At 37.3% G+C, this 13,984-nt stretch overlaps 1 protein-coding gene across 1 annotated transcript in view; it reads right to left on the bottom strand.

Annotated features, from left to right (window-relative positions):
* Window positions 1-902: 902 nt before the first annotated feature.
* The window catches only part of CYTIP (cytohesin 1 interacting protein), a gene marked incomplete at both ends in the record, with an annotated part of 36,254 nt that continues 23,172 nt past the window's right edge, over window positions 903-13,984 (bottom strand). Inside the window, 2 exons of the mRNA XM_080688996.1 lie at window positions 903-1,366; window positions 5,637-5,703. Of these exons, the coding sequence (XP_080545122.1) occupies window positions 903-1,366; window positions 5,637-5,703 (531 nt within the window). The remainder of the gene's footprint in view (window positions 1,367-5,636; window positions 5,704-13,984) is intronic.

Below are 13,984 nucleotides of genomic sequence, written 5' to 3'. Positions count from 1 at the left end.
TCTTTGCTTTTAACAACCTTTTAAAAACTTGAGGGAAAAAAAAACATTCAGAATTGCTCATTACTAAGGTTCCCAGAGGATATTGAACAAATATATGGTTTTAAAATTTATCCATGGAAGGCAGCCCAGATAATTATATTCTGCCACAACCTGTTCACACTTGACTCTTCCAAAAAGTTCTTAATTTCTCATGTGCATAATCTGGTAAGTAAATATTATCCATGTTTTCATAGGCAGCATTAGAATGATGAGACACTTGTATTCATTTGTCAGATTACTTATTACTTAATTTTTCTAATGTCTGCTTAGAACTTGAGTTTCTCTGGTTAGAAAATGATTTGGGAAGCAAAAATAATAATTGAATAATTTAAATACTTGGAACAGGGTGGTACACACCTGTAATCCCAGAGACAGGAGGACTGCAGGTTTGAGGTTCGCCTCAGCAACTCAGCAAGACCTTGTTTCAAAATAAAAATTAAAAAGAGCCAGAGGTGTAGCTCAAAGGTAGAATATCCTCAGATTCAATCTCTAGTACCACACACAAAAATAAAGGTCACCATTGCTGTGAAATTTGGGTGGGGGGGGGGGGGTCTGGAGATGGAACCCAGGAGCATTGACCTCCCTGCCCTATTTTTTATTCTTTATTTTGAAACAAGGTCTCACTAAGTTGCAGAGGGCCTCACTAAGTAGCTGAGGCTGTCCGTGAACTGCGATCCTCTGGTCTCAGCCTCCTGAATGCTGGGATTACAAGCGTGTGCCACCATGCCCAGCCATTGCTGTGAAATTTGACTTCGGTTTTGCAGTCCATCTGTACTTTCCCATTAAGTTGGGTGGAGTTGATCTAGGAGCATCTAAAAATGATTGTTAAATAATAAACTAGCAAGAAAGGGCGCTATAGCCCATCAAAAGCGACTCTCTTCCTCTTCCACAGCTCGGTGAAGGCCAGGGATGAATTTCAAGAGTTGCTTCCGCACACTTCCCCTTCTGCTTTTCCGAGGAAGAGTCCCAAACATGCTTGAGTAATTGCTGTCCCACAAGGGGGACATGGAGCCGCTGCTGGTGGCGCTGATGCTCCGGTTCCTCCTTGAAGCCTTCCCCAGGAAGTCGTCCCCATCCCTGGAGAGGAAGCACTCGTCGTCGGTGCTGGTCTGCCGGCTGAAGGCGCCCCTGCTGGAGTCCTCCGACAAGCTGGTGTGGTAGCCGTCCTCGCTGTCCACGGTCATGGAGCTCAGCCAGCTCTTACAGCTGCTCTCGCTGGACAATCGATTCCGGTCGGCGAGGGCTGCACCTAGCCCCGGCAGGGTTCCAAACAAAGACAAGTCATCCATGTCCATGTTTTCTAAACTTGGGCAGTTACCTGCGTCACCTGGAACACAGAAAACAAAGTCAGTTATGGATTGGACCTGATCATTAGTCATTGCAAATACACCAAAATTTCTCTTTCAGAAACACACGACTGTTTTCCCTGAACTTTGACGAACACGAATAAGTGACTGGACCTGGTGGGAGATTTTAGGTAAGCGGGCCAGGTTCTCCAATTGGACTATGAGATCCTGGTCTCTTCCTCTTCTCTTGCACTTCCCAGTTGTGAGGAGAAGGGTTTTGTTCCACCATAATGCGCCACCACAGGACCAGATAACTCATGATAGACTCAAACTTCCACAACTGTGAGCCAACATAAAACTTTTCTCCTTACAAGTTGATTATTTCAGTTTATAGTGACAGAAAGTTTACATTCTTCATGAAAGAACAGTTCGTCCCTACTGACAGTATGTCGATGTTACTTGTGAATCTCTGAAAGAATATTTTTTAAGCTGAAGTGGCTCGGGACCCTTTCTTTAAAATTCTCACAGAAATGGGGTTAGGACAAACAGATACTTGAAGAATTGCTATCTTAAGGATTTTCTTCATTTAGTTCCTCTGATTCTTAGTTATTCTCTTTTTAAAATAATTGTAAAATCATTATAAAACCATTTATTTTTTTAAAGTCTGCTATTTTTATTTTTTAATTTAATTTTTATTTTTTATAAGTGAAACATATTGAGAGTGGTGTACATTTACATTGTGTTTCATGCCCTTCCCCCTCCACTACCCTCCCCACCAATAGAGTGTCCAGGTTAGTCATGTTGTATTTATGCTATTACACATATTCGTATGTAGCTCTTCCATTGAACAACCTCAGCTTTCTTCGTCTCCTATCCTTCTATTCAAGCTATAAAATCATTTAAAGCAGCTGTGAACATACAGTTATAAATCAGAGAAATCTAAGTTGCTTAGAGCAGAAAGGATTTATAAAATAAAATATGTCTTCTATCTTTAATAGTCCAAGTTTTATTGTGGGATACTAAAATGCCCTTAGTATATAGAATTATACTTAGCATCTTTGACAACAAATACATAATAATTTTCTTGAAGAAACTGAATTTTGTTTGTTTAGATAATTTTTTTTATTCACCCTTCATAACCTGTATCTGGGCTCTTAAAACTCAAATGTTAACCGGGCATGGCGGCACATGCTTGTAATCCCAGCATTTGGGAGGCTGAGACCGAGGATCGTGGTTCGCAGACAGCCTCATCTACTTAGCGAGGCCCTCCATAACTTAGTATAAAAAATAAAAAATAGGGCAGGGGGCGAAGCTTGGAGGTCAAATGCCTCTGGGTTCCATCCCAAGACCCTCAAAAAAAAAAATCAGATGTTAATCACCTGCCAACTTCCTGTCCATACACCACCTGTTTCTGAACTATTTGAGCTAGTTGGTATGCTGCTAAAAGAAGAAAGGACTTATAATACTGGCCTCAGAAAAGCATGATGAAAATGTAACTCTGTTTCCAGAAAAGTACTAGAACACTGGGCATTCAAAACTGGTGTGTGTGTGTGTGTGTGTGTGTGTGTGTGTGTGTGCTAATTTTTTTCTTCCTGCCACCTTTGTGCTCGTGTGATGATGTAAACAATCTTTTTTTTTTTGCTAATACAACCTACACTATTTCATCATACAATAAGCTGATAAATTTCCTTTGATTCTATAAGCAATCGCCTTGTAGAATGCCATGCTCTGAATGCTTACAATAGTTCTAAAAAAGAAAAAAAAATTAAAAACTCCTTCAACCTTTTGAAAAATGTACAAAAATTACTTTATGCAGACCCTGACCTCAGGATAGTGTCTGTAGAAAGTGATTCTTGTAGAACTCGAGGACTGCCAGCATTCACCTAACATTCCAGATACTATAGAAGTTGGGGTGAAGGCTTCACAAACACCCTCCTGTCTATGAAAGCCAAAAAGTGGCTAAAATAATATGACTGAAAAGAAGTTTCTGTATCTCTGTCTCCCAAACAAAACGTAGACTAGCCAAAATCATTTATAATTTTTGAAAATATTAACTAAAACATAAAAAGAAATAACTTGTACATGTTTCAAACATCTACTTTTTAAAAGAACTTCAATCCAAACTTCTAAGCTATAAATTAGTGCCTAAAATTTGAGCTGTATCTTTTTAAATTAAAGACCAACTAAAACTCAATGGCAAACAAATAAATAACCTGAATTTAAACAATGGGCAGTGAGCCAGACATGGTCATGCACAACTGGACACCCAATACTTGAGAGGCTGAGACTCGAAAGGATGGCAGATTCAAAGCCAGCCTCAACATCTTAGTAAGGCTTTTCCAAATTACAAAAGAAAAAACAGCTGGAATGTAGCTTGGAGGTAGAATACTCCTGGTTTCAACCCTCAGCACTACAAAAAATAAGTAAAAATAAGTAATGGGCAATATATCTAAATAGACATTCTCAAAAGAAGACATAAAAATGGTCAACAGGAATATGGAAAAAAAATGAATGCTCAATATCTTTAGTCATCAGGGAAATGCAAGTCAAAACCTCAGTGAGATATAGCCAAAGAGAAAAAGATAACAATGGTAAAGATGTGAAGAAAAGGAACCCTTGTATACCAATGATGGGAATGCAAATTAGTACAAAATTTATGAAAGACAGTATGAAGGTTCTTCAAAAAATCAGTAACAAAATATCATATCCTATAATCTCATTACTCCACAACTATGAATGTATCCAAAGGAAATCAGTAAGTAAAAAAGACATCCGTGGCCCAATGTTTATTGCAATCACCAGGAAATGGAAACAACCCAAGTGTCCATCAACAGATGAATGGAGGAGGAAAAAATGTAATGCATCAATACAATGGAATATTATCCAGTCCTAGAAAAGAATGAAATTCTGCCATTTATGACAACTTGGGTGGAACTAGAGATCATTATGTTAAGCAAAATATACTAGGCACAGAAAGATAAGTACAACATGATCTCATTCACATAGGAATATAAAAAGTTGCTCATTTGAGACTAGAATGGTAAAGCCGGGCGTGGTGCCTCACACTTATAATCCCAGCATTTGGGAGGCTGAGACAAGAGGATCAGGGTTCGGGACCAACCTCAGCTACTTAATGAGGCCTTTTGCAACTCAGTGAGACTCTGTTTCAAAATAAAAAGAATTTAAAAAATAGGGCTGGGGATATAGCTCAGAGGTAGAATGGGTTCCATCCCCAGTACCACAAGAGAAAGAAAGAACGAAAGAAAGAAAGAAAAAGAGTAGAAGGGTAGAGGTTGTAAAGAATAAGGAGAAGAAAAAGACAGTGGGGGAAGGGTAATCAACGGGCAGTAAGTAATAGTTATATGAGAACAAGCTGCTCTGGTGTGCTACCTCATAGTAGGGTGACAGGAGATGACAATAATGTGCTGTGTATTCCCAAAAGCTAGGAGAAAAGATTTTGAATACTTTTACAACAAAGAAACACTAAATGTTTGAGAAGGGAGAAATAGCCTGATTTAAACAGTATACAATGCAAACATGTATAAAAACATTTTTATATATCAATTAAAATTTTTAAAAATTGTATTTTTTTCTGCAAAGTAACGATCACTTTTAACCTATTCTGGGTTATGGAGATGTGAGTTTAGTGTTATCTAAAGAAGAAACAATGTGTATTTCCCACCCACACAGCTAGTGGTTTCGGTGAACTGTATATAAAAGTTCATTCTTCAGGCTACATCAGTAGCACAGCAGAGAGGAGAGCTCAGCTGCCCTTCAGAACGCACAGGATGGCAACCGCTGTGCGCTCACTCTACTGATAACCTTCCACATGTCTGTCTTGGTCCAGGGACCCATGAAAAAGGACATCTCTGCATAAATGTAGCTTAGCAGTCTGAACAGATGGTAGGAACCCTACCTAACAAGTGTGTACGCATGCAGCTTCACCCGCTTCTGAGAGCTACACACCCCCTAAGCCAGGATCACCTTCAGGGATTTAGGTGATTTGCTGAAGTAGTCAAAGAGTAGGAAAATTTTCCCTTCTGCTCTGCTAAAATTTCCAGACACTTCTTGCAAGTGCATGCATATGTGTGCTTGTGTATGTGTGAGTTATGTATATAAAGAAGCAGGTGTGACTCCACTCACTCTCCTCCAAGTACAAAGGTCGCTCCAGTGTTGGCCAAGAAACAGACTAGCATTCCTGATTGGTGCTTGAAAAAACTTATAATGACAATAATTTTAAGATAATATAGAGGCTGAAATATTGAAGTGATGAAATGTTAATGCAGTTTCTGAGCAGGAAATTGTATTTACCATGAAGCAGGCGCTGTTCCTGTAACTGCAGAGACCTAAACTCCACCCATTTCTTCTTCAAGGTTTGCTGTGAGAAAGAAGAGAAAAAAAAAAAGAAGAGGTGCAAGTATTAGGAAACCTCAATGGAGAAAAGCAATTGAATTCTAAGTGTTTCAATTTGCTATTAAAATGTTCCCCTATCTTTCAAGTATGAACAACCTCTCCCATTCACTTAAAAGATCTTTGCTGCCTTAAAGGAGGATGTTGGAATATTAATTTCTCAAGATATAATCAGTAACACCAAGTCTTTTAAAAACAAGAGATAATGGAGGAACTATATTCGAATATGTGTAAAAGTATGAAGGTAGCATGGTAAACCTGGTCACTCACTGATGGGAGGGGGGAAGGGGAAGTTGGGTGTGGGAGAGGGCACCAAGCACAGTCTGAATGTATGCCATTTTCAATATGATTCACATAAAAATAAAAAATAAAAATAAAACAAAAATGTGCTCATATCATCAAAAATATAAACCAAGAGAAACAATGAAATTTATACATTTGTATGTTTAAATATTATAGAACCAGATTGTGTAGGCTTATAAGAACTTATTAGTTGTTTATACAAAGACTTGTATTCTAAGACTACACCAAATCCACGATGAGGACAGTAATAAAAACTAAATCCAGCCAGGTGTGGTAGTGCTTGACTATAATGACAGTACTTGGGAGGCCAAGGCAGGAGGATCTCAGGTTCATAGCCAGCCTCATCAACTCAGTGAGACCCTCAGCAACTTAGTAAGACCCTGTTTCAAAATAAAAATAAAATATGGCCAGGATGTAGCTCAGAGGTAGAACAATCCTGAGTTGAATTCCCAGTAACACACACACAAAGGAAAGAGAAAGAAAAATAACTAAATCCTAGAAGCCTCCTGAAAATTAAATGAGCTAACAGATATAAATATTTAGAACAGTTACTAGAACTTAGTAAATGCTTAGTAAACAACACAAATAGTAATCCTAGGGCAGCAAGGCAGCCTACTGTGCTGGACATCTATTTATTCTTTCTGCCAAAAAGTAGGACAGACAAGTTTGCAAAAGCTTCTAGGAAGGCTATACCTAGAACACTGCCGAATGCCCAACTCCTTCCTTGTTTGCTTTCTTGGCTGCTGCAACACTGGATTGACCACCGTGACCATGGTGGGAGCAGACCGGCCCCTGTAATGGTCAACACAGCACGCAAGGCCTAGTCACCAGCACAGGGGAGCTGAGGCAGTGGAAATCCGAAGCTAGCCTGGAAGCAGGCCCCTGCGCAGGCGGCGCCACGGCTCGCTCTTCCTGCTGGTCCTCTTCTTCTACTCCACCCTCCCTTTGCCATTTGGTGAGGTCCCCATAGCAAGCCCAGGAGGTGGGCACAGCTCAGATTTGTCATGGACACTCATCCCCAAGGAAAGAGAGCTCCTTGGGAACAAGCAGCCTTTGGGACAAAGTCACCCAGAAAGAGCAGATGACAGCTAAAAAAGAAGAGGAAAAAACTACATTTGAGAAGAAAGGGCTTTCAGCAAAGAAAATAAAACTAGAAAAACATTGTTAAATGCATAAGGGGAATATGGATCATTCCTCAGTCTTCAAGGCTGAAGAATAAGTGGACAGCATTTTCCAAGACTTCAGAATGATATCATTTAAAAGCAATCCTATGGTTTCCCATTATAATATGTAAGAAATAAATAAAAAATAACATGCTTGGCTCAGTTAATTTCTTAATCTTTCTGAAATGCAATAGGGTTTATAATGGGCATAAGGTTGGTTGGCTGCTTTAATCACAGTTGTGTTACCTTTGTTAACCTATGGTTTTGTGAAGGTTGGAATCAGGGACCCAGTGAGTACAGGACTAGTGAGAGCTAGCATATAGGTTCACCACCACCATCTTCTCCTCTTCCTGCTCCTCCTCCTCCTCTTCCTCCTCCTTCTTCCTCTCCTTTGTTTTGCATGTGTGGTACTAGGATTGAACCCAGGGACATGTTACCTCTGAGCCAAACCCCTAGGCTTATTTTGTTTTCTATATTTGAAACAAGGTCCCACAAAGTTGCTGAGGGCCTTGTCAAGTTGTTGTGGCTGGTCTTAAACCTGTAATCTTCCTGTCTCAGCCTCCCAAGTACTAGGATTAAAGGCATGCACCACCATGCCCAGCTACTTTCTCCTTTCTTAAAGAGATTTACCTCCAACAAGAGAATAGAGTGCAGTAGAAAAGCAGTGTAGGTTGAGAGTCAAAACTAAATATAGAAAGAAAAGGAAGAGCCGGACATGGTAGCTCACACTTGTAATCCCAGCATTTGGGAGGCAGAGACTGGAGAATCGTGGTTCTCGGACAGCCTCAGTAGCAGGGCCCTTCACAACTCAGTGAGACCTTGTTTCAAAAAATATAAAGACTAAAAACAGAACCAGGGGTGTAGCTCCGATGTAGAATGCTCCAGGGTTCCATCCCCAGTACCACAAAAAAGGAAGGAAGGAAGGAAAGAAAGAAGGAAGGAAAGAAGGTTTTATTTCCGCACTTACTATCCAAATCTACAAAGTAATAATTTGCCAAATAGATCATTTTTGTGACCATAAAGGTTTTAACAAAGCCTATTAGTTGATCTAGCCTAGTCATCTAAGTATGTCATCACTTATACCAAGAAAATAACCAGAGTAAAGGGCAGATGTGTCGAAGTGATGAAGAGTTTTGAAGTTTGTAACTAAGTTTCCTTATTTTCTTCAGAGTCTATTACTTCTTGATACTGATATCACTATTTGGGTAAATCAAAACACTCATCACCACAAGAGAAATCAAGCCATATATGAATTCTAACCATACTGGGCCATATAACTTGCCTGGGCTTAGCGCAGTACCTGGTACACAGCACCTGAAATAATGTTTGAATATTGGTTGAAAGAAAACACAAATTAATGGATTCCTGAATACCTCTCAGCTAGCACACATAGGATTAGTTCCAAATACTTTTCTAGTATTTTCCATCCACATGAGACATACAACCAAACATTTCCCTGGCACCTCAATACTTTTATTGTGCTTGTGCAGATGATATGCAATTTAATTTTCATAATTTCCTAAAAAGTTGTGGATTCGAACAAGGTTTCAGTGTGGAAAATGTCTTGTAAGGCTACACACCTAGTCAGTAGCAGATCTAGATTCAAAACTAGCCTCAAAACTAGCCCATCAGACAGGCTGTTTCAGATTAAACATTTCAATCCTAGGTTAGGAAAAAGGGGATTCCTGAAAGATAGTGTGACTCAGAAGGGACTGCTGTATCTAAAGAAAAGCTTGTGGCCCCAGAAAGAGATTCTGTGGAACTGAATGCTCACTTACGTAGTAGGTACAAAGTAAATGTCATTGTGCAGCTGTGCGTGGTGGCGCACGCTTGTAATCCCGGCACTTGGGAGGCGGAGACAGGAGGATCATGCAGGTTCAAAGCCAGTCTCACTGGCTTAAGAGACCCTGTTTCCAAATAAAAATATAAAATAGGTCTGAGAGTGTAGCCCGGAGGTAGAAGGGTTTCCAAAAACCCCAGTACCACACACAAAAAAATGTAAATGTCATTGTGCAGATGGGAAGTCAACCTGACCTTGGTTATAGGTCAGACCCAGACATTTCTGGCTCAAGAAATGAACTGGAAATTTCATAATTTCAAATTCAGAAGTGGGACATAAGCTGGAATGAACCTCGATGTCTGATGAACCTAGAAGAAGCAGCAGAAAGAGGTAGCTAGGAATATATGGATCCTACAGCAATACATGGTTTAAGTACACCTATTTGAGGCAGGGGACTGAGCCAAGTTTCCTGCATTTGAAATGAGCCTTGGATGAAGGTCTCATGAGAAGGAAAGGAGGCTGAAGGAAGCTGCTGTTGCTGGTACCTAAAGAGGTACCAAGCCTCATAGAAGACATGCAAGCTGCCAGGCTTGGCTCTGTATTGGGCACCTTGGAGTGTTTTATGGAGGCAACTATTCAACTGTCACACTAAACTGAAGGAGAGGCTACCACTCAAGGGAGATAACCTGTAGGCATCCTAAATGCCAAAAACTCTCAGATATGTAAAAGTAACAAAGACTATTAAGTTGATAATCAATACCTAGATTATCTCCAGTAAAGTGAAAGTAGCAAATTATATAAAGAAGACTTTAAAATAAGCACAATGGCCCATCCCTGTAATCCCAGCTACTCAGGAGGCTGAGATAAGAAGATCACAAGTTTAAGGCCAGCCTCAGCAACCCAAGGAGACCATATCTCAAAATGACACACACACACACACACACACACACACACACACACACACACACATGAAAAACCCAGGCATGGTCATGCACATTTGTACTCTCAGGATTTGGGAGGCTGAGACAGGAGGATTACAGTTCGTGGACAGCCTCAGCTACTTAGTGAAGCCCTTTGTAACTCAGTGAGACCCTATTTCAAAATAACAAAATTTAAAAAGAAAAAACAGGGCTGGAGGTATAGCTCAGAGGTATAATGCCCCTAGATTCCATCCCCAGTACCACACAAAAAAAAGTTACAAAAATTAAAAAAAAATGCCTAGGAGTATGGCTCACTGGAGAAGTGTCCCTGGATTCGATCCCCTGTACCACACACATGTAAAAGGAATGGTTAAAATACTGAGAGAGACAAGAGTTCAGTGTTCCTAAAAACAGAAAGTTTGAAAAAAGAAATGAAACAAGAGCAGGTAAACATGAAAAAATATAAATTAATTTAAAAATTGTATACAAAGTACACATAGGACACAGATAAGAATAAACTTAGTAAAGATATTACTAAGGAAGGTAAATTTGGAGACTCTAACATATGTCTAACAGGAATTTCAGAAAATAACAGAGAGCATGGTGAAGAAGGCATATTCACAGAGATTAACCTGATAGTTGTCCAAATCTGAAGATAGTCACATGCCTTAGACCAAAAGAACACTGCGATTTCTAAGCTGTATTAATTTAGAAAAGTGAAACTATAGGTCAATAAAAAAGAACATCTTAAAAGTAGCCAAAAAAAAGATGATTGCCACAAATACAAATACTGGTATGTTTAATAAAAATTAAAAATATAAATTCTACTAGAGAAGATTACAATAAAACAAAGAGAAGGCATAAAAACTAATACAAATAAGCATGAGGACATGGTCGCATTTATGACATATTAAAAGGACAAGAATAGAATGTTTATTATCAACTTATTACATCATACTTGAAAATTTGGAAACTTTATTGAGAGAACATAACTCAGAAAACTGTTTTTAAAAAATGAAAAGAAAGAAAATTTGAGTAGTCTTGTAAATAATACAGAAATTAAAATAGTGGTTCAAAGGTATTTCCACCAGAAAGGAACCCTAAGCCCAGATGATTCAGATGGCACTTTAAGAATCCTACCATAGAATACAAAGAGGAAGAAAGTCCCCACATCATGTTAAAAATCCAGTAAACCTGATACCAAAACGTAAAAAGAATTCTGAGAAAATAAATTATAGGTCAGCCTACCTGTAAAATGAAGCTATTTAAGAATGATTATAAAGTTCAAAAATAAATCAACATAAATAAACTCATCTTGATTTATGCTTATCATTGGAAAATCTTTAAATATAATTTACCACCTTGACAGAATTTATTTTTATTTTCTTTATTTTGTTGTACTGAGGATTAAACCCCAGAGGCATACTACCTCTGAGCTACACCTCTAGCTCTAGCTCTATTTATTTTTTAATTTTTTTGTTGGGGGGTGGTGGTACTAGGGTTCCTGGAAGCCTTTCTACCTCCAGGATATACTCCCAGACCTATTTTATACATTTTTTATTTTTGGAAACAGGGTCTCTTAAGCCAGCACTGCTGGCTTGGAACCTGCACGATCCTCCTGTCTCCGCCTCCCAAGCTCAGGGATTACAAGCGTGCGCCACCGTGCCCGGCTTTTTTTTTTTTTTTTTTTAATTTTTAAACAGGGTCTTGTTAAGTTGGTGAGGGCCTACCTATGTTGCTGAGGCTACCCTCATATTTGCATCCTCATGTCTTAGCCTCCCACATAGTAAGATTATGGCATATACTACCATGACTAGCTGCATTGACAAATTTCTAAATGAATAACTGAGAAGATGATTTTAAAGGTGAGGAAAAATATTGATAGAAATCAATACATGAACATTTTGAAAACCACCAGAAAATGTAGTAAAGAAAGGAGCCTCCTTAACCTGAAAAGCATATTTTGTAGGAAGCTTATTTGTAGTGGGAAGGAATTGAAGAATTCTTCTCAAGATCAAGAACAAAGCAAGGATGCCTGCTATAAATATTTTTTTCATCTTATAGCATAAGTCCTAGTCAGTAAAGGAAAGTAAGAAATGTTATTTTTGGCAAATGTTATATTATTATAGAAAAAATAATCTACAGATAATTTATTTGAAATTGCATAGTTTAATAAGGTATTTAAATATAGCAACAGCACAGAAAATTGATTTCACATATTTGTATGTTTTCCATAATTAAAACATTTATTTTTATTAAAAAAAAACTATATCAATAAAATTATAAGGTATAAAAGACTAAATCTAACAAAAAATGTATAAATTTATCAAATTGTTGAAAGACATTAAAGGTAAAAGTACAAATGGTAAGATAAATTACTTGTCAATAAGAAAATACAATGTCATTCTGATGTTTTATCTCCTTGAATTAATCTCTTTCTATAAACTGTGATATTTGCCTGGCATAGTGATACAGGACTATAATCCCAGCTACTCAGGAGTCTGAGGCAGGAAGATCACAAGTTCAAGGCCAACATAGGCAACTTAGTGAGACCTTGCCTTGAAAATAAAAAATAAAAACAGTGTGGGATGTAACTCACTGATAGAACGCTCCAGGGTTCAATCCCTGGTAATAGAAAAAAGAAATAAATTAAAAAGTGGTATCCATCAAAACTTTTAGCATTTATATATTTACCTTGAAATTTTGATTCTTAAACTGGTATAGATGATCAAAAAGACCATGAATAACATTGCTCACCTTGATATCAAAATTTATTATAAACTGAGTTTGATATGAACAAATTGATGCATACAATAAGGACCCTTGTAAGCAAATCCATGAATTCATAAAATTTGCTTAAAAACAAACATTTTACTGCAGGTCATTCAGGGAAAAAAGTCTAAAATAAAACAAACTGTACAAAATAAATAAATCTGGGTAATCATATAAAAGAAATAAAACAGAAAATTTCTCATACCTCATTATATATAAAAGTAATTTTTGATGAATTAAGGACTCAAATGTGAGAAGGAAAAACTTGAAAACTTTTAAAAGAAAATATATATTACCTGCAAGACACCAATAATTAGGAGCTCTCTCATAAACAAAAATATCAAAGAAGTAATATAGTTAAAGTGTTAAGGAAACAACATCAATTAGAATAATTCAATTACCTTGCATGCCCTCTTTGAAAAGTATAAGAGGGATGGAGAAAAGTAAACCCAGAAACAAAAAGTAGAATGAAAAAGGCAATAGCAAGTACATTAACTGAACACACTGATATATTTGTTCATTACTAACTATTTAGAATAAAAGTCCATATTTTGTAACTTTTAAAGTTTATTAAATTCTCTAAAGTCAGCAACGATAAGGAATATGGGTGCTTAAATGGACATTTAAAGCACTTAAAGGTCCTCATGATGTTCTAGAAGAAGAGGAAAATATTTCAGAAGCCATACAGTTTTTATGAAATAAAATGGCTATGCAAATTAAAACTTCAGAAGATGCTGAAAGGGTAGACATTGCTTAGGAACATGAAATTATGTTTTGTGAAAGAGAGTACTTTATTCCATGAGATACAAACACATAAAATCACTAGTTTATTTTCTATATTTCTTTCTTTTTCTGATAAAAGACTGAAAAAGTTAAGCATTTTTAAAAAGAATCACCAATGATATCTCCCTTTTATGAATAAAGTTAATTTTGAATATTTCAAACCTAAATATAAAATAAAGTATTTTTTACTCCTTGTAAAAATGTAATGACAAAAGATTTAAAGCATTCCCTTTAAAGTCAAGAATAATGCTACCTTTATTTATTATATACTGAAGATCCTATCCAATGCTATAAGAGAAGAAAAATAAATAAATTGAATAATTAAACTAAGGCTGAGAACTTAGCTCAGTAGTAGAGTGCTTTCCTAGCATGTGTGAGGCCCTAGGTTTGATCCCCCACACCAAAAATAATAATGATACTGATAAAAATAAGAATTGAACTAAGGGTATGAAACTTTAATTATTTAAGGTGATATGTTGTTATATAGAAAACCTAAGGGAATCTATAAAATTATTGTTAAAGTGAATT

Source organism: Muscardinus avellanarius, assembly GCF_963383645.1.
Source record: "Muscardinus avellanarius genome assembly, chromosome: 2".
Lineage (NCBI taxonomy): Eukaryota > Metazoa > Chordata > Mammalia > Rodentia > Gliridae > Muscardinus > Muscardinus avellanarius.
This window is presented reverse-complemented; position numbering and strand designations above follow the sequence as displayed.